The sequence below is a fragment of the Asterias rubens genome, chromosome 15, assembly GCF_902459465.1.
Source record: "Asterias rubens chromosome 15, eAstRub1.3, whole genome shotgun sequence".
Classification (NCBI taxonomy): Eukaryota; Metazoa; Echinodermata; class Asteroidea; order Forcipulatida; family Asteriidae; genus Asterias; species Asterias rubens.
In genome coordinates, this window is record NC_047076.1 from 5,608,941 (window position 1) to 5,626,113 (window position 17,173).

Below are 17,173 nucleotides of genomic sequence, written 5' to 3' on the forward strand. Positions count from 1 at the left end.
TGATAAGTCTGCTGCCACCAAGCGTCCCAAAAGTCTCCCAGTGAGAACATTGTATTTGGAGACCCCTTTCCCACCACAACAACTAATAAAACAATAAATAATAATAACAATAACAATAATGTTAAAAAAAATATATAGATTTTTTGCAATCCAAATTATCACGTGATCCTGATTGTAATTAAAAGCACTGGACTAGATTCGTCTATACCAATTTGGCCTACATTTGGGTAAACTGGTGGAGAGCAAAAAATAACCACACAGTAAGAGAAGTTTTGTTTTGAAGTTAATCGATATCAATCTCGATGATGTAATTTTGAACACGCGAAGTGACACACTTTTAATGTTTGCTTATGTTCAATAGTCTTTTAGAGCCGTGTCCAGATTGCCAGCCGCCTTACAACTTCAGAAATCACCTCCCTTTGGACGTGAACACGGACTTGTTTTCGGTAAGGAAAGACTTAGCCTGAACATCTGGGTCCAATTTCATAGAGCTGCGAAGCACAAAAATTTGCTTAGCATGAAATGTTTGCCTGGATAAAAACAGGATTTCCCAACCAAATTTCTACGTGATTTTCAAGATAACCATACAACAGCTGAATACAAGTAACTAGGAAATGCAACAAAATGGAAATTTCATGCTAAGCAAATTTTCGTGCTGAGCAGCTCTATGAAATTGGGCCCTGACGTTTCACTTCGAGGCTCGTGAATAACGTCAGAGAGTGGCCTCTAGCATTGGCCAATCCCCGTTCATCTTCACCTTTCACCTGATTCTTGTGCAGACGACTGCAAGTGCAGCTGCCAAATGTCACCTCGGACCAATCAAAACACAGATTTATTCATTTATTTATTTATTTACTTAAAGACAGTGGCCACTATTGGTAATTGTCAAAGACCAGTCTTCTCACCTGGTGTACCACAAACCTGTGGAAATTTGAGCTCAATCGGTCGTCGAAGTTGCGAGATAATAATGAAAGAAAAAACACCCTTGTCACACGAAGTAGTGTGCCTTTAGATGGTTGATTTCGAGACCTCAAACTCTAAACTTGAGGTCTCGAAATCAAATTCGTGGAAAAATACTTCTTTCTCGAAAACTACGTCACTTCAGAGGGAGCCGTTTCTCACACTGTTTTATACTATCAACCTCTCCCCGTTACTCGTTACAAAGTAAGGTGTTATGCTAATAATTATTTTGAGTAATTACCAATAGTGTCCACTGCCTTTAAATATCTTTATACAGGGTACACAAATCAGCACAAGAGCGGTATTACTTTATGGTCATGTGTAATAAATATAAACAAAAGGAAAAAGGAAAACATAAAATAGAAAAATACAAACAGTCAGCGTAAAAAAATTGTACAATAAAAAAACCAGACGAACAACATGAGCATTATTGTTTGTACATATTTTTAAAACCACCAATAGACGATGCATTTTGGCCCTCAGTAGTAGGTAACTTATTCCATATAGCAACACCAGAAGAAAGATACAAATATAGAAAGCCTACGTCACTGCACGTTTATCCAATCTAATGATCGTATCCAATGAAGTCACTGGTTTCTAAAAAAACAAGTACCAAGGGGACCAGTCTAGGAAAGATTAACCAATAAAATAGGAGCATACGCTAGGTGGCAGCAGACTAAACTATTGTGTGTGGGATCAAAATGTCATCACATAGTAATGTACATTTTTACTCCGTTTTCAGGACAGAGTAAATGAGACCTCATACTCTGGGAACCTGGACAGTCCCGAGGCCGGTCTGGATGCCCTTATGCAGATCACAGTATGCAAAGTAGGTGACGTCATTCCAATGAATATGTATGTTTGTGTATATTAACTATGTCTGATGCTGATTTGAATGAATGAACCGTGCAAGTCTCTTTGGCTCCAGCCTCGTTGGGCAGCGCGCCGTATCGATACCTCTCGTTGGGCGAGCAAGGTATGCTGGGGAAATAGCGAGATCGATCACCCCTTGGAACGAGGTTGCTGGGGTACCTATTGTATTACTTTAGTTCATGAAAGAAACAATGGCGCGGACCTAATGCACGAGGATCACCTGTTTACACCTATTATATCATATTATGTGTTCTTGTTTGAAAGGAATTAATAGGTTGGCTGCCTAAAGCAAGACACATCGTGGTTTACGTTAGCGACGATGCCTTCCATATTGCTGGCGACGGGAAGGTAAGTGGTTTTCAGCGGGTTGTTTTATTTTACAGTGCAGCATGCAGGTGCATGATTTATAACTAATGTTTCAACCTGTTAAATTCAACCTAGGAGCTTAATGAGTATAAACTTTAACATATAGTCCACGGATGCATTACACTCTGAAAAGCTGTTAATATAGCTCAGCCACGACACGCCGTAACAAACCCAAAACTCTCGGGGGTAACTTTAAACCCTCAAAATTATCAAGATTAATGATTTTTAAAAGATCTTTCAAGTAGTTTGGTTCAGTTTCTCTGTTTCACCCTTTCTCTTTTAGTTACTTGGGATTGTGAATCCAAATGATGGAGAGTGTCACCTGAATAGTGAAACAGGCTATAACGACAGGGCCAACGAATTTGTAAGTGATACATTGTTTTGGGTAGTATCAACGAGCAATGAGGGCGCACTTGATCACGACCCAGATGTTCCACAGGTCATGATACTTCGGTACTGGAGGCAAAACAATGAAACAAAACAAAGAGTTGTTTTGGAAGACCTTTAGCCGTGGCGTGCTCAAAACTCATATTTTTTAAGATCTTTAAAAAACTCTTTCAAATCGGATGTTGAGGCTGCGTGCTTTAAAGATTTGAACAAGTTAAAGGTTTTCATATTTCACTTTTAATGGCCATAGATAGATTCTGTCAACGCAATGCTTGTTAATGGGCAAGTTAAAAGAAAGGTACAATATTTTAAAAGTCACATTATCAAAGTTTTAGTTGATTACAATGTATACATGGGGAAACGTGTTTACCATAGAGCCACAGACTTCCTGCAGACTTCCTGCAGGCACGATTTGTACACAGCTCAACGGAAGAAAACATACAATCTTTAATTTTGTTGAGATTACACTGTCTAATTCTTATCAATTTTTGAAATGATGAAAATTGGCACGTCTCAAAACTCAAGCTTTTACTTGTATAACTCTTGGTTTTATGTGGAAATTATGACACAAAATGTCAGCTTTTCCATAGGACCAGTGTAGTATCTTGCCTGCCAGAATTCTCAAAGAATGTACAAAGTCACACTTATTGTAAACAAAGTTCACATGGTCTATACATACAGATGAGAAAACTTCAACACAAACGGTCACGATATTTTTTACACGAACATCATATCAACGTTTATAGCGAGGTGAAAGTGGGTATCAAATCAACCGCATCTGTGGCGTCCGTAGCATTCGCGAACGAACACCAACTCTCGGAAATTCGAGAAACGATCCGTGCATCAATCAGAAAATTTTCAAATGTTCTTGGTTATCCAAAACTTAGGCGGAAATATTTTCTCAAAAAAAGTGTATATATCAACAGCTGCAGTGCTTCTTATCATAGAGAAAGGACATTTTCTTTTATATGTTCTTACCAAGTAAGTTTTTATGGCCATTAATTTGTTGAATAGATCTATATATGTGCATATCTTTATTTTACATCGAAGTCTGCATAGGGTTTAATAATATGTCTCCAATTTGTGTTCTTTCCATTAAAGGATTATCCGTCCGTTGGGCATTTGAACTTCCGCATGAGAGAGCAGAATGTCATTCCTATTTTCGCGGTAACGGCGAGCCACACCGGCCTTTACCGGGTAAGCATCTATTACCTATAGTTTTTATACCGAAATCGCTATGACGAACCACAAATTCTCGTCCAGTAAAAAGGGGATTTAAACAGATTTGTTTTTTTACCCATTGTACACCGATGTGTGTAAGCACTGTATACTCGGTATTTTCCAGAGGTCTGTGAAAAAAGATCACAGGCATATTACTCGGGTGGGATTCGAACCCACGACCCTTGCAATTCTAGAGCAGTGCCAAATAGTGATTTTTATGACTTGTAATTATTAAAAATAACTATAAGTTTATTTCAAAATATTTGTGTTTAAAAAATGTCCATAATTTGGGCTTAATTCATGTGTCCAAAATCTACGTGGTTAATGTTGCTCGCTTTGCATCGTGGCTCACTCATCGTACTGCATCACCCTGACAGACCAGAGTCTGGAATTATGGTCACGAGCTATATGCTATATACATGTATGTTCCGAGAACATCGAAGGGTAATGTCTAAACTTTTAGTGGGGTCCTGTGGTCGATTTCACAAAGAGTAAAGGTTAGGACTAGTCCTCGGAGATATTAGAAACTTAAGGCTAGTCCTAACTCGAGATGACCATGCATTCTATAAATGCACCTCGACTCTGGAATGAGCTTCCATACAGTGCATCTCCTGCTCCGTTCCTGTAACGCTTTTAAGAAGGCTCTGAAAACTCATCTGTTTAAACAATGACCTATATTTTAAAAACTGTATTATTTGGGTAAATTTTCTAGTCCCTATTCGGCGTTGTGTAACCATCTTTTAAGAGAAAAGGCCCTATAAATGTATTTATTGTATTATTTGCATATTGCTATTTCTGTTATTCGGTATTATTTATTCAAAATGCTTTTTTTGTTGCAGGAACTCGCAAATTTCATCGAGGGATCAACTGTTGGCATCTTGGCCCCAGACTCTTCTAACGTGGTGGCCTTGATCAAGGAAAATTACGATGTGAGTTTAAAAACAATAGCTTTTACCGTTTGTTAAATTGGTGTTGAAGGGATAGTGTCACAATCATGATGTGACCCCATGCTTAACTTTATATTGCTCTTTAATTTGTTTTCGTGCCCTTCGTCATCAAACGAATATAAACCCACTATTATTTGAGGACTTTTCATATTTTTCAGAAAATCACCTCAAAGGTGCAAATCTCCGACAATGCTCCGGAAAACCTAGCCGTTACCTACACGTCTCGGTGTCTGGACGAGGCGCCAAACCCCGGGTCCAAAGTCTGCCTTGGTCTCAAGCTAGGTGAGGTTGTCAGTTTTGACGTCACGGTGGAAGCTACCAGTTGCCATGACAATACCGAGCAAAGGTAAACAACATCAAACAGACATGCAATTTTCTAATGGCAAAAAAAGAGGAAATGGCTGATCACACTTAAATTTTGCAAAGTGTTTTTCAGTTTTCTAGGGGAGTGTTTTGAAAAGAAGAAAAGGAAATCAGCTGATCAGCTGAAAAGTTGCACGACTGATCAAATGTGGATTCTTGAGATCTTAATAGTTCGGGACATGAAGTCCCCAAACAAACCATCCCACTGCGGTACTCTGTTTTACCTTCTAAACTTTGTGAAATTAAAAGGAAGCGATTTTGCTTAAATTTCGACATTTCATTCAAAGATGGATGCCGTGATAGCTACAATGCAATGCTTAATTGAGCCAACTACTAACATTCGTCTCATATTTATCTATATTAAATGTAGTTTCAACATCGGACCGATTGGTTTTGAAGAAGCTTTAGAGATCTCAGTGGTAGTGACATGCAGCTGTGATTGCGAAGATTTGTCGGTAAGATTTGTTTTCTATACACCTTGAAAGTTGAATCCAATACCGTTTACACACCAACATCTAAGACACAGTCTTTTTTGTTTAGTTTTCATATAATGTTTGCATTTTTGTGAAAAGGTGAAAACTTCAAATGTTTTGGTTTGAGACCAATCACTTTCTGAATGTTGTTATTCTGTAAACATATTTTCTTGGATGAATGTCGCAAACTCAACAAACGATTGTTGGTATTGCGTGATAATGTTCATAATATTACTAGAAAAACACAGAACCTGAGTGCAGTGTCTGGCCTAAACTTATGAATTAAGTCCAAAGCACTGGGTCAATGGGAGGCTTTGGAACGCCAAGTGGCAGCATACTTACAAGGTTGTTCTGAGCACGCGTACATAACCAAGAACAATGTGTTTACCTGTGAGGTCTGCTGCCACCTCTACCTTTTTAAAAGTTCCACATATAGCTTGCGCAATTCATGATTTTGGTATATCGAGTGTGAGAACTGAGTAGCAAAGGAAAAACCTGACATTTCGAAGATGTGTCATTGTGTAATTTTTCGAGAGTTTGAGCAGTGTTATATTGTATTTTTATATTATTTTTTGTGTTTTGCGTCCACAGATTCCCAACAGCGACTATTGTTCCAATGGAAACGGTACGTTGTCTTGCGGGCAGTGTGTGTGTGATGCAGGACGTTACGGTAAACTCTGTGAGTGTAGCAGCGGTGAAGACATCGAGGTATCATTCAGAGACAAGTATGAGAACGTGGCATCGTGTAGAGCGTAAGGACACCAACATTTTGACGTTTATTTATCAAATTTTGTAAACCTAAATTTACAGATAGCGTCTGAAAAAGGAGCACAGGGAAGTGAAATACTAGCATTAACAGTACAAGAAAGTGTTGTGACCGTAACAAATCAAGTAATCAAGTTGTCTATTCACATCCATGTTCATCCATCCACCGCTACTTAAGCTCAATCACCACCAGCAGTCCAGCATTCTCCTGAAGACGAGCAGAGTATACTGTTCGAAACGTCGAGACCAAACCGGCTCTTTTCAGCGCCAACACGAACATACAATTTTTTTTACACATGGTTGTACCCGCAAGTTTACTTATTAATTTATAGTCCCTTTATCTGTATCACACATGTTTCACGAGTTTTGATGGCCTTGTCATTGTGCTGTTAATCGAATTCTTGTCAAGACAGTTGTGTCACGGAGCAAGTCAATTTACCATAAATTGCTTCTCCGACTTTTTGGAAAATCCGCATGCTCGGAGCTACGAGTAAACGAGGATGTTTACCATGTTAGTCTGCTGCCACCTAGCGTCACAACGTCTCCAATTCACACACAATGTCTAGTTTGCTTTTATTTGTTTTCTCTTCATCAACAGGAGCAGTAACTCGTCCATTGCGTGTTCTGGACGAGGTGAATGTATATGCGGGGAATGTGCTTGCTTTGAAAGACCGGTATGTCGTCCTTTTTTCTTTTTCTTTTTACATCTGTAGAAACGCACTCGCTTGATATTGTTCGCAGCTTGTTGACAAGCCCTGCTTGCACTTAACTCATCATGATCATGTCTGTTTCGGGGGTTTGAATGTGTCGCTAGTTAACCTGGAGTGACTTATGAAGCAGCGGGGTTTGTTGCCTTCATTGATCTGAAAAATGGCAGACATTACATAAGACGCAGCCTGAGCACAAGTATCGTGAGCCATGGCAAAATCCTTGCCTAAGGCTGTGCTCTACCATGTTTCTATGTTACAGACGCTCAACGCCACAACTTCTTCAAGGAATCATTATGGCGTAGGCCTACCCCAAGATTAAACTATAAAAGGCCTATCTTTCATTATTACGTAAAGCCTCAAGTCCAACATTCACGAAATTAAATCGAAGTAACTGGACAGAGAGTAGTTATATAGCATTTTCCACAACAATAAAAAGGAAGTCTTCGTTCTCAAACTTTTAGGACAAGAAAGAGGTGATATCTGGACGGTTCTGTGAGTGTGATAACTTCTCATGTGAGCGGTACAAAGGGCAACTATGTGGAGGTAAGTCGAGGATGCTTTTTACTTTCAATTGTGATTAAACGATCGCTTATTAATTTTGTCATCTGAATGTAAACGAATCTGCCACTGTCAGGTGTGTTTTTTTATTTACTCGGTTCTTTTTTCTTCTCCAAAGGGCCCATTCAGAAAACTTTCTGAAATTACTTAGAATGATTTTACAAAGTGAAAGTTTTTTCCACCCATTACTATGACTGTCATTTTAAAATCTGTTATATCCGCAGGGCCAGACCGAGGCCAGTGTGTATGCGATGAAAAGAGCAGACGCAGTGTTTGTAAATGCAAACCAGGTTTCAGTGGTGACGCATGCGACTGTCCCATATCAACCGCTGGATGTGTGGCTTCAAATGGGGTACGTTCTTAAAGACATTGGACACTAATGGTATTTGTCAAAGACTAGCCTTCACAGTTGGTGTATCTCAACATATGCATAAAGTAACAAACCTGTAAAAATTTGAGCCCAATCGGTCATCGAACTTGCGAGATAATAATGAAAGAAAAAAACACCCATGTCACACGAAGTTGTGTGCGTTTAGATGTTTGATTTCGAGACCTCAAGTTCTAAATCTGAGGTCTTGAAATCAAATTCGTGGAAAATTACTTCTTTTTCGAAAACTATGGCACTTCAGAGGGAGCCGTTTCTCACAATGTTTTATACCATCAACCTCTCCCCATTACTCGTCACCAATAAAGGTTTTATGCTAATAATTATTTTGAGTAATTACCAATAGTGTCCACTGCCTTTAATCACTGGCCAGTAAGCTTAGATTTATTTATGTTTTGTTGGGGAAAAGCAGTACAATGGTTAACGGACCTTGTCAAGCTATTACCTAACAATCTTTTTTACTGGGGTTGTTTTACTGCAAAAGAACCCTCAAACATCTGATTATAAGATACCAAAGCATGACCAAAACTGATGTGTGGCTTCAAATGGGGTGCGTTCTTAATCACTGGCTAGCAAGCTAAGATTTACAAATCTAAGACATTTTCATTCTTGAATAAAAGTACATCATTCACAATGGTATTTTTTTAAGCTACTACTACGACAATTTTACTGTTGTTTCTAAGGCAACAAATTTACCAAAAACAGAAGAAGAAAAAACACCAACACATGACCAAAACTGACTTTTGGTTCTTTTTACAGTGGGTCCATTTTAGCCGACGATAGACTTGATTCAAGTCCCGTTCTCATGTCAGAGGTCCTATATAGGGTGCGTTCGTTTAGCTTCCCCGGGTCGACCCCGTCGCGTGGCGTTTTTTTCTTTCCAGGACGAACGTGTGCAGATAATTACCCACGTTCGTCCTGGAAGAAAAAAAAACGCCACACACCGGGGTAGACCCAGGGCAGCTAAACGAACGCACCCATAAGCATATCGCGCCAAATACACTACTAGCAAACAAGTCGTAAAACAGTGCGCTATCGATTCGATAATGTGTCGACAAAACATCCCAGCCCAAAGCTTGTTGTCAAACAAGGATCGATGTTAACGCCATAACTGGATTCTAATGCAGTGACCGTTTACCTGAATTTATTTGCAGCTGATGTGTAACGCCAACGGGGTATGTGAATGCAACCGCTGCAAATGCGATGCAAACTCGCCATTTAAAGGTTCCACATGTGAAACATGCAAGGTGAGTTCACTCGCATTCTTTAAACAAATTTAAAACTGTATAATTTTAGGGATATCAAAGTACCTTCACTTCCATTAGGTAAAGTAAATTCACTTTCATTATGTATAGTTTTCAATAAACACTCCGTCCAACCAAGCTATATGAAAACTTATTTAATATGATGTTTGGTAACGTTCGAGTGAAATCAACAAACATTGGTTCAAGTTTTGTACACGTCATTTACAAAAGTTCTTGCCGTCATTGCGGGTGAGGGCGCAATAGTTTTCAAGGTTTGTACAGAGACTATTTTCTCACATTTTGAGACAATTAATGTTTCCTAGACAGACAGGTCCTGGTATGAACTTTCACATTGTTGCAGATTGAATCTTATCAATTTATTTTCGTTCACTATCAAATATTTTATGTTTGCTTTTTATAATCGATTGTTTGCAATTCCTACTCGATGTCTGCTGCCACCTAGAGACTTAAAAGTCTCACATTGCTACGTCATCTTGATCCATGGTTTTTTTGCCACTGATTCCCCCCAGACCTGCATCGGTAAATGTTCTTCTTACCGCCCCTGTGTGGAGTGTAAAATCTTCGGTAGCGATGTCATCTCGCCGGAGGAATGCGATAAGTGCACGGTGGCCGTTGTCATTGACAGCGAGCTGCCCAATGGTAAGTCATGTTAATTGTTGATTGGGCAACGCATATAGTGTGTCTGACTATTGTTAGGCCTATAAGATATGAGATATAATTTGAGAGTTGAGTATTGCATTCAAATGTGATGTTTTGAGTTTTTTTATTTGATACAACTATTTTCATTATTCGCTTGAATACTTTGTCATCCCATAACATAGTGAATGTGTCCAATCTATGCGTGTTTCCCGGCGGCTTCACCAACTGTTCAACATCCTACAATTTTGTTTACGAGACCCTGGGCAACGGTACTGTGTTGGTTCACCTACAAGACCAACCAAGAGGTAAGGACGGGGCTGGGACACCTATAGCTGACGCGCGATTGACGCAGTTTTAGATAGATTTAGAAGAGAACGGGAAGTTTCAAAGAGAACGGAGACAGGTTATTATGGGGTAAAAGCAGATAAGGCAATTCGGGTTCCGGGCCTCTTAACAATAAAACTAAACCTGTGAATATTTCATTTAAAAAAACAATCATGCTCTTGAGATATTGCCAATAATCCGAGCTGTTGTGTCAAAGCAGGGAATCGTCTCACAGGAACAGACAATCTGATAAATGTATTAAACAATAATTATAAGGTTTCTCAGATTCAAATTTGGGGCATATAAAACCTGCTATCTTTTAAACATAACCCCATTACATATACTTCAATATGAAATTATCCTCAAAATACTTAAATCTTTCGAAAGGTGCTGTACTTCAAGCCGAGTAAGTTTGTACTGCTATTAATTGTAATAGTGATAAACAAACGTATACCTAGTTACTGTCCTGAAATGGTCTGGGTACTTTTTACACAATGTCCACAAATTTACATTAAACTTAAACAGTTTGAAGATAATGATAATAAAAAGCTTCCCTTAAAATATTACTTGCTGAGGTGCTGCAGTGTTGAGAAATGAGTAAAACAATGTCACAAAAATTATTTTAGTCTCAGTTTTAGCATGTAAAAAACGTAACCAGTTATGGTATTTTACCAAAACCTACTACAACTTAATACGTTTTAACATGAAAAATAATTTCCGTCTCACTAAGAGTAAGGACGAGTAACTCGTCCTACCTTAGGATGGGTGTAATGTGCCCTATATAGTACTCTGGTTACGGAACTAAACTCGTCCTTGTTCTAAGATTAATCCTAAGTTAGGAAGAAATCGGTGAAATCAACAGCAGGTCAACTACAAGGTCAACGACTCTCAGTCAAGTCCGGGGCAGATCAAGGAGTTTAACCCCCCCCCTTCCTCCCCGCTCACGTTCAGAGGAGACAAACTGATAAATCATTCCTCTTACCTCTTGTTTCCATTGTACAGAGTGTGATCCAAATGGAGGCGGGGGCGACAACGGTAAAACTCCCATTGCGACTGACCCTACGTCAGGCGACATTCTCATCCTCGTTCTCAGCATCGTGGGCGCCATTGTTTTCATAGGGGTCATTCTACTTATCCTGTTGAGACTTCTGACGTATCTGCACGACAAGAGAGAGTTTACTCGATTTACGAAAGAGCAACAATCGGCAGTCTGGGATGAGGTTATAATTATCATCATTAAGACGAACAAAACAATTTGGATTTGAATTATTTGATCATAAATCTGTATTTAATTTATTTCAATGTTGTCAATCTTTATATCACTGCTTTCTCCTTTATCTACAGGCGCAAAATCCAATCTACAAGCCCTCTACGTCGACCTATGTCAACCCACTCTACGGAAAATAATGACAGACCACCAATGGCAGTCCACGAGCACGCTAGCCTGAACGTCTGACGTCATTCTTCAAGGCTTGTGAATAACGCCAGAGACCGGCATCAAAAACCGGAGTGTAGTTTTACCTTTGACCTCCCTCATTTAACATAGAGATAAGCGACGTGACAGGCGGCAGTTTACTGCATGTGAAAACTCATGTCACTGCACGTATCCAATGATATCATTGTATCCAATGGAATCACTGGATTTAGCGGTGGGGACCTGTCTTTATCCTTGCGGATAAAGACAGGGGCCCAGTCACTACACGCACACAGGCTTTACAGAGTGTCTCTGTAATGGAAAACTTGCAAAGAGGGTGGCAGCAGACATTCTTTCCACCGCTCGGGTAGTTCTGATCATGTGCACATTTCAAAGAATACTTGATTTGCCAAGTAGGTCTGCTGCCACCTAGAGACCATGCAAGTGTATGTTTCTTTATTGATCACGTGAGAGTGTTTTGTGGATGCGGCAAGGAACTTGGGATATGACGTCACAGACTAATGGCGGTCAAGGGTCACTTAGCATGGTCAGCATTAACTTTTATGTGTCAAAATGAGAGGACATGCTCGACTTGCCAACGAAATGCTGTATTAATAATAATGTTGCAATGAATGTTTTGAAATATAACAAAACTCAATCTGAAAAAAGGGTGTATTTAAAAAAAATGTCGATTGTGCCGAAGTTTCATCCCATATAAGACTGAGAACACAGTATTAGCATTGCTAACCAAAACAAACCGCTTAGCAAATGTGCGTAAGAATAGAGGCTGTTGAGAGATATTTTTTTAATGTTGAGTAGAACCAAAGCGCTTCCTGAAGTCTTACTTTTCAGTTTATCTTTGTTTTTGGACATAGTCCGTGTAACTATAGCTGTTTGAAAACGTCAAAGAAAAAAATATTATATCATACGAGTCTAACAAAATTGTAGATAGTTAATATTACGGTCTAATCATTAATATTTTACTAATTGCCAACGCTCCTGATGTTGTTGTTTAAATTTGTATTTAAAAGTCCTTTTTATATATTTATGAAAATTAATGCCAATATTATTCTAACATTTCGGCAGCAGTGGGGGGTTTGCCTCCTTCGTGCATACAGAAAGCTAATATTATTATGTCATTGTTGTTAATGTACTAAAGGGCCTTTTCCATATATATTTTTTATTATCGACGATGTGACCTGTGACATCACATGTTTACAAAAGAGCCACAGAGCCTGGAAACCATGCAGGCACGATTTGTACACAGAAAAAAGCCTAATGAAAGAAATCATCAAATCGTATATTTTACGGAGATTGCACTGTCTAATTCCTAAACTTATCCAGCTTTTAAATTCATAATTCTTGGATTTATGTGGAAATTATGACACAAAATGTCAACTTTCCCATATGACCTGTGCAGTATTGTGCCTGCCAGAATACTCAAAGAATGTACAAGGTCACTTATTGTAAACAAAGTTCACATGGTCTATATAGGCTCATGGGTCCGGCTTGGGCTCAGGCCTCATCACACTGAAAACATGGGTGTTAAAACTGTGTTTAACATAATGGTGTTAAAAATAACACCAATGTTATTGTTTTTAAAGGCAGTGGACACTATTGGTAATACTCAAAATAATTATTAGCATAAAACCCTTCTTGACAAGTAATGGGGAGAGTAATGGGGAGAGGTTGACAGTATAAAACATTGTGAGAAACGGCTCCCTCTGAAGTGCCATAGTTTTCGAGAAAGACGTAATTTTCCACCAATTTGATTTCGAGACCTCAGATTTAGAACTTGAGGTCTCAAAATCAACCATCTGAACGCACACAACTTCGTGTGACAAGGGTGGGTTTTTTCTTTCATTATTATCTCGCAAGTTTGATGACCGATTGAGCTCAAATTTTCACAGGTTAGTTATTTTATGCATATGTTGAGATACACCAACTGTGAAGGCTAGTCTTTGACAATTACCAATAGTGCAAACTGCCTTTAACGAAATTTGTGTTATTTCAACATCCCATTGCGTACATTTTGATTGGTATCTTATACGTGACAACACCCATGGTGTTAATATATTAACACCCCAGTTGTTGCAGTGTAGCACGGTGCTACGGAACATCATCAAACGGATATGCAGAACCCGAACAGAGGTTTGGGCAAGTAATACAGACCTAATATCACGCTGTCACCATCTTGGTCATGTTCCTGTTTCCATAGTTACAATAATCAATGCTTACATTCATTGCGCAAACATGGCACGAGACTATTATTTCGTCCAGCCTCAGTTTGGTGACAATGAGTTGGATGGCCACACCGTGATAAACGTCTCACTGTATTAAATCGAGTGGTGTTTTCCTAGTGATCTAAAAAATGTTGTGACCAATCAAAGATTCACAGCCAACGCTGCACAAACTGCAGGTGTTATCAACATTAACATCTTCTTATAAATCCTAGGGTAAGAGCTATAATGAATGGTAAACTTGCGGGTATAACCATGAGTAAGATCTCTTTTGAAGGAGTGGTGGCTCTGAAAGGAGCCGGTTTGGTCTCGACGTTTCAAACAGTATACATGTACTCAGCTTCGTCTTCAGGGCGTTAAAACGAACACCACTACAAGTTTTCTTTTGCAGAAGTTAGTGCTGCATGCGATGAACAGCTCTTTGAAATTTGGTCCACACCAAATCTCGCTTTCAATATTCCAAAGGCCTAATTGTTGTTGTGTATGGTATATTCATTCCTCCATGGTATATTTAACCGAATGCTCAATGTGGATTAAACTGGCATTTACACTGTATAAAGATAAGGAAAAAAGTTATTTACGGGGGTGGGGGGGGGGATTTGCCTATAACATTGTTATTGCCACATGTTTTGTGGACTTATTTGGATGAAGTATTATACTTTCTGAGAGATCTGTCACTTGATCGATTAAATTAATACATTGTTTGACTTAATTTTAAACCTTAAATCAGGGTTAAACTGACCAGATCTGGGTCAGAAATTTCTTGCAAGTGCAGGCAGGTTTCGGGTCAATGCTAAACTATATTTAGATTTTGTATACAATCCAAGAGGCTTACGTCATCTATGGATGACTTCACAAGGCCTTTTCGAAACCTCGACTTTGGCTCCATGTAGCTTTACTAGCTCCGTCTACGAATCGGCGATGGCGAGGCAGAAGGGCCACTCGACGTATAGTTAAAACCTTTGTTTCGAAAAGGCTCGTGTATTTATTGACTTTGGCTGAGAACATTGACTACGGGCTTTTTGTGTACTTATAACTCGCGCCTTTCTCAATTATTATAGATGGGTAGTCATTACTCTTCAAGTATATTTATATTTAATTACTGTTATAATTTATAAAGTTTTGTACTTTAGAGATCAGCTAATAAAGAGGTTTTTTTAAAGCTGTCTTTCTCGCAATTTTTCTATTTCAAAATTTAAGCAGAGGCCCGCGTTTAGTTCATATAGCAACTTTATTGTCCGATCATATTAGTCAGTCCTGTTGACAATTAAAGTCACCTGGAAATAGAATTGTTTTTCTTTCAAACATAAGAGTATATGCTAACGAACAATAGAACAATTTTTTAGTAATTGTGTGTCACGATTTATATGTTTAAAAAATATGTAAAGTTGTTTTTGGGGGGCTGACTCCGCCTACACCTTTTATGACGTCAATCGAGGCAGACTTTGCCTGCAATGCGTATAGTAAACACACGTGCAAAGTACATGTCGTGAGTTGGTACATTTCAAAAAGTGTTTTTTCTGCATTCAGCAGCAATACACCTGGTCGGTTTTTTTTTTAAACGTACAAACTCACGACTTGGTCCGTACATGTACTTTGCAATTGTGTTTACTCTACGCATTACAGGCAAAGTCTGCCTCGATTGACGTCACGAACAGCGCCCTCTCGGGTCGGGGTCTACTCTTAAATTTGTAAATAACATAAGAACTGATTTTTAAAAACCTTAGTTAACTGTTTATTCACATTCCACTCATCAAAACACATATATTAGTCACAAAAGCTTTATTTTGAAGAAAAAAAAAACTTCCAGGTGACTTTAAAGACACTGGGCACTATTGGTAATTGTCAAAGACCAGTCTTCTCACTTGGTGTATCTCAACATATACATAAAATAACCAACCTGTGAAAATTTGAGCTCAATTGGTCATCGAAGTTGCGAGATAATAATGAAAGAAAGAACACCCTTGTCACACGAAGTTGTGTGCTTTCAGATAATTGATTTCGATACCTCAAATTCTAAACTTGAGGTCTCGAAATCAAATTCGTGGAGAGTTACTTCTTTCTCGAAAACTACGCCACTTCAAAGGGAGCCGTTTCTCACAATGTTTTATTCTACCAACCTCTACCCATTACCAAGTAAGGTTTTGTGCTACTAATTATTGTGAGTAATTACCAATAGTGTCCACTGCCTTTAAACAAACATTCAATCAGAACACATCCAAGAATCATGCATTATATTTTGTCCCATTGAAAAGAAAGTGGCAACATTATATCGAGTAGGGAGCCTACAAAAGGGCTGACCTACATAAATATCGTGTTTGCTGTAAAATAATTTCCAGGCAATTTATAATAATATTTTGATGACCAATTAAGCCAAATTAATGTTCATGGTTTGTTATTGCATTTCTACTTCCATGGTTATTGAATGCATATGTTGGGATACACCGAGCGAGAATACTGGTCGTACCACTGGGCAATTAATGGACAATTACCAAAAGTATAACCTGCCTTTACAACCTTTGATTGATGTAGACACTTACGAGTGGCTCTACAACTACATGTACCAACATGGCTGCTCGGTGCACTGATTCGGGGCACCGATTTGTGACCAGGTACCCCACCCACCCCCACCCCACACAGCATCTCCAAGAGAAACAACAACATGAATCTGTGAAGTTCGTGGGCAATTATTTCATTCACCAGCTATTATTTCATTCGTGGTTCGTGCCAATGTCTGTTTACCTACCGTCGTTTTTTTTTTTGACAAACAGTGAGTTCATACGTGGTGGCTTTGAATGATGACTGTTATTTTAAACCATAAATTCTACACCTTTTCGAAACCCAACAGCGTGAAAGTGTTCATTACGAACCCTTGACTCGAGTAGCTTATCTACTTATGGCAAAACGTAAGGTGACTAGAATACAGGCTCACACACAGTCATGGTTATGGCCTACAAGTATCTTTACCATGTAGTTACAAACAACATTGACGATGTTTATGGTGATGACATTCATCATCTTAATTTGGTTAAACCAATCTCACAACATCGGTAAACAGTATTGTCCAAAGGCCCACACTTCGTGTATCACTACTTAAATATAAAATAAACAAACCTGTGAAAATTTAGGCTCAATCGGTCACCGGAGTTGCGAGAAAATAACGGGAAAACCCACCCTTGTTTCCACAAGTTTCGCCGTGTCATGACATGTGTTTTAAATAAATCCGTTATTCTCGATATCGAGAATTGATAATTGGTTTTTAAAACAATTATCAAGTATCAAC

General features: G+C 38.8%; 1 protein-coding gene across 1 annotated transcript in view; it reads left to right on the forward strand.

Moving 5' to 3' along the window:
- Positions 1-13,293, forward strand: part of LOC117299845 (integrin beta-1-like) — a 40,997-nt gene extending 27,704 nt beyond the window's left edge. The window contains exons 8-24 of the mRNA XM_033783393.1: positions 362-446; positions 1,703-1,789; positions 2,098-2,181; positions 2,483-2,563; positions 3,688-3,783; positions 4,647-4,736; positions 4,913-5,100; positions 5,488-5,572; positions 6,182-6,342; positions 6,954-7,029; positions 7,527-7,608; positions 7,848-7,975; positions 9,163-9,255; positions 9,783-9,912; positions 10,095-10,217; positions 11,239-11,456; positions 11,581-13,293. Coding sequence (XP_033639284.1) covers positions 362-446; positions 1,703-1,789; positions 2,098-2,181; positions 2,483-2,563; positions 3,688-3,783; positions 4,647-4,736; positions 4,913-5,100; positions 5,488-5,572; positions 6,182-6,342; positions 6,954-7,029; positions 7,527-7,608; positions 7,848-7,975; positions 9,163-9,255; positions 9,783-9,912; positions 10,095-10,217; positions 11,239-11,456; positions 11,581-11,643 — 1,870 coding nt within the window. The 3' untranslated portion in view covers positions 11,644-13,293. The remainder of the gene's footprint in view (positions 1-361; positions 447-1,702; positions 1,790-2,097; positions 2,182-2,482; positions 2,564-3,687; positions 3,784-4,646; positions 4,737-4,912; positions 5,101-5,487; positions 5,573-6,181; positions 6,343-6,953; positions 7,030-7,526; positions 7,609-7,847; positions 7,976-9,162; positions 9,256-9,782; positions 9,913-10,094; positions 10,218-11,238; positions 11,457-11,580) is intronic.
- The last annotated feature ends 3,880 nt before the right edge of the window (positions 13,294-17,173 follow it).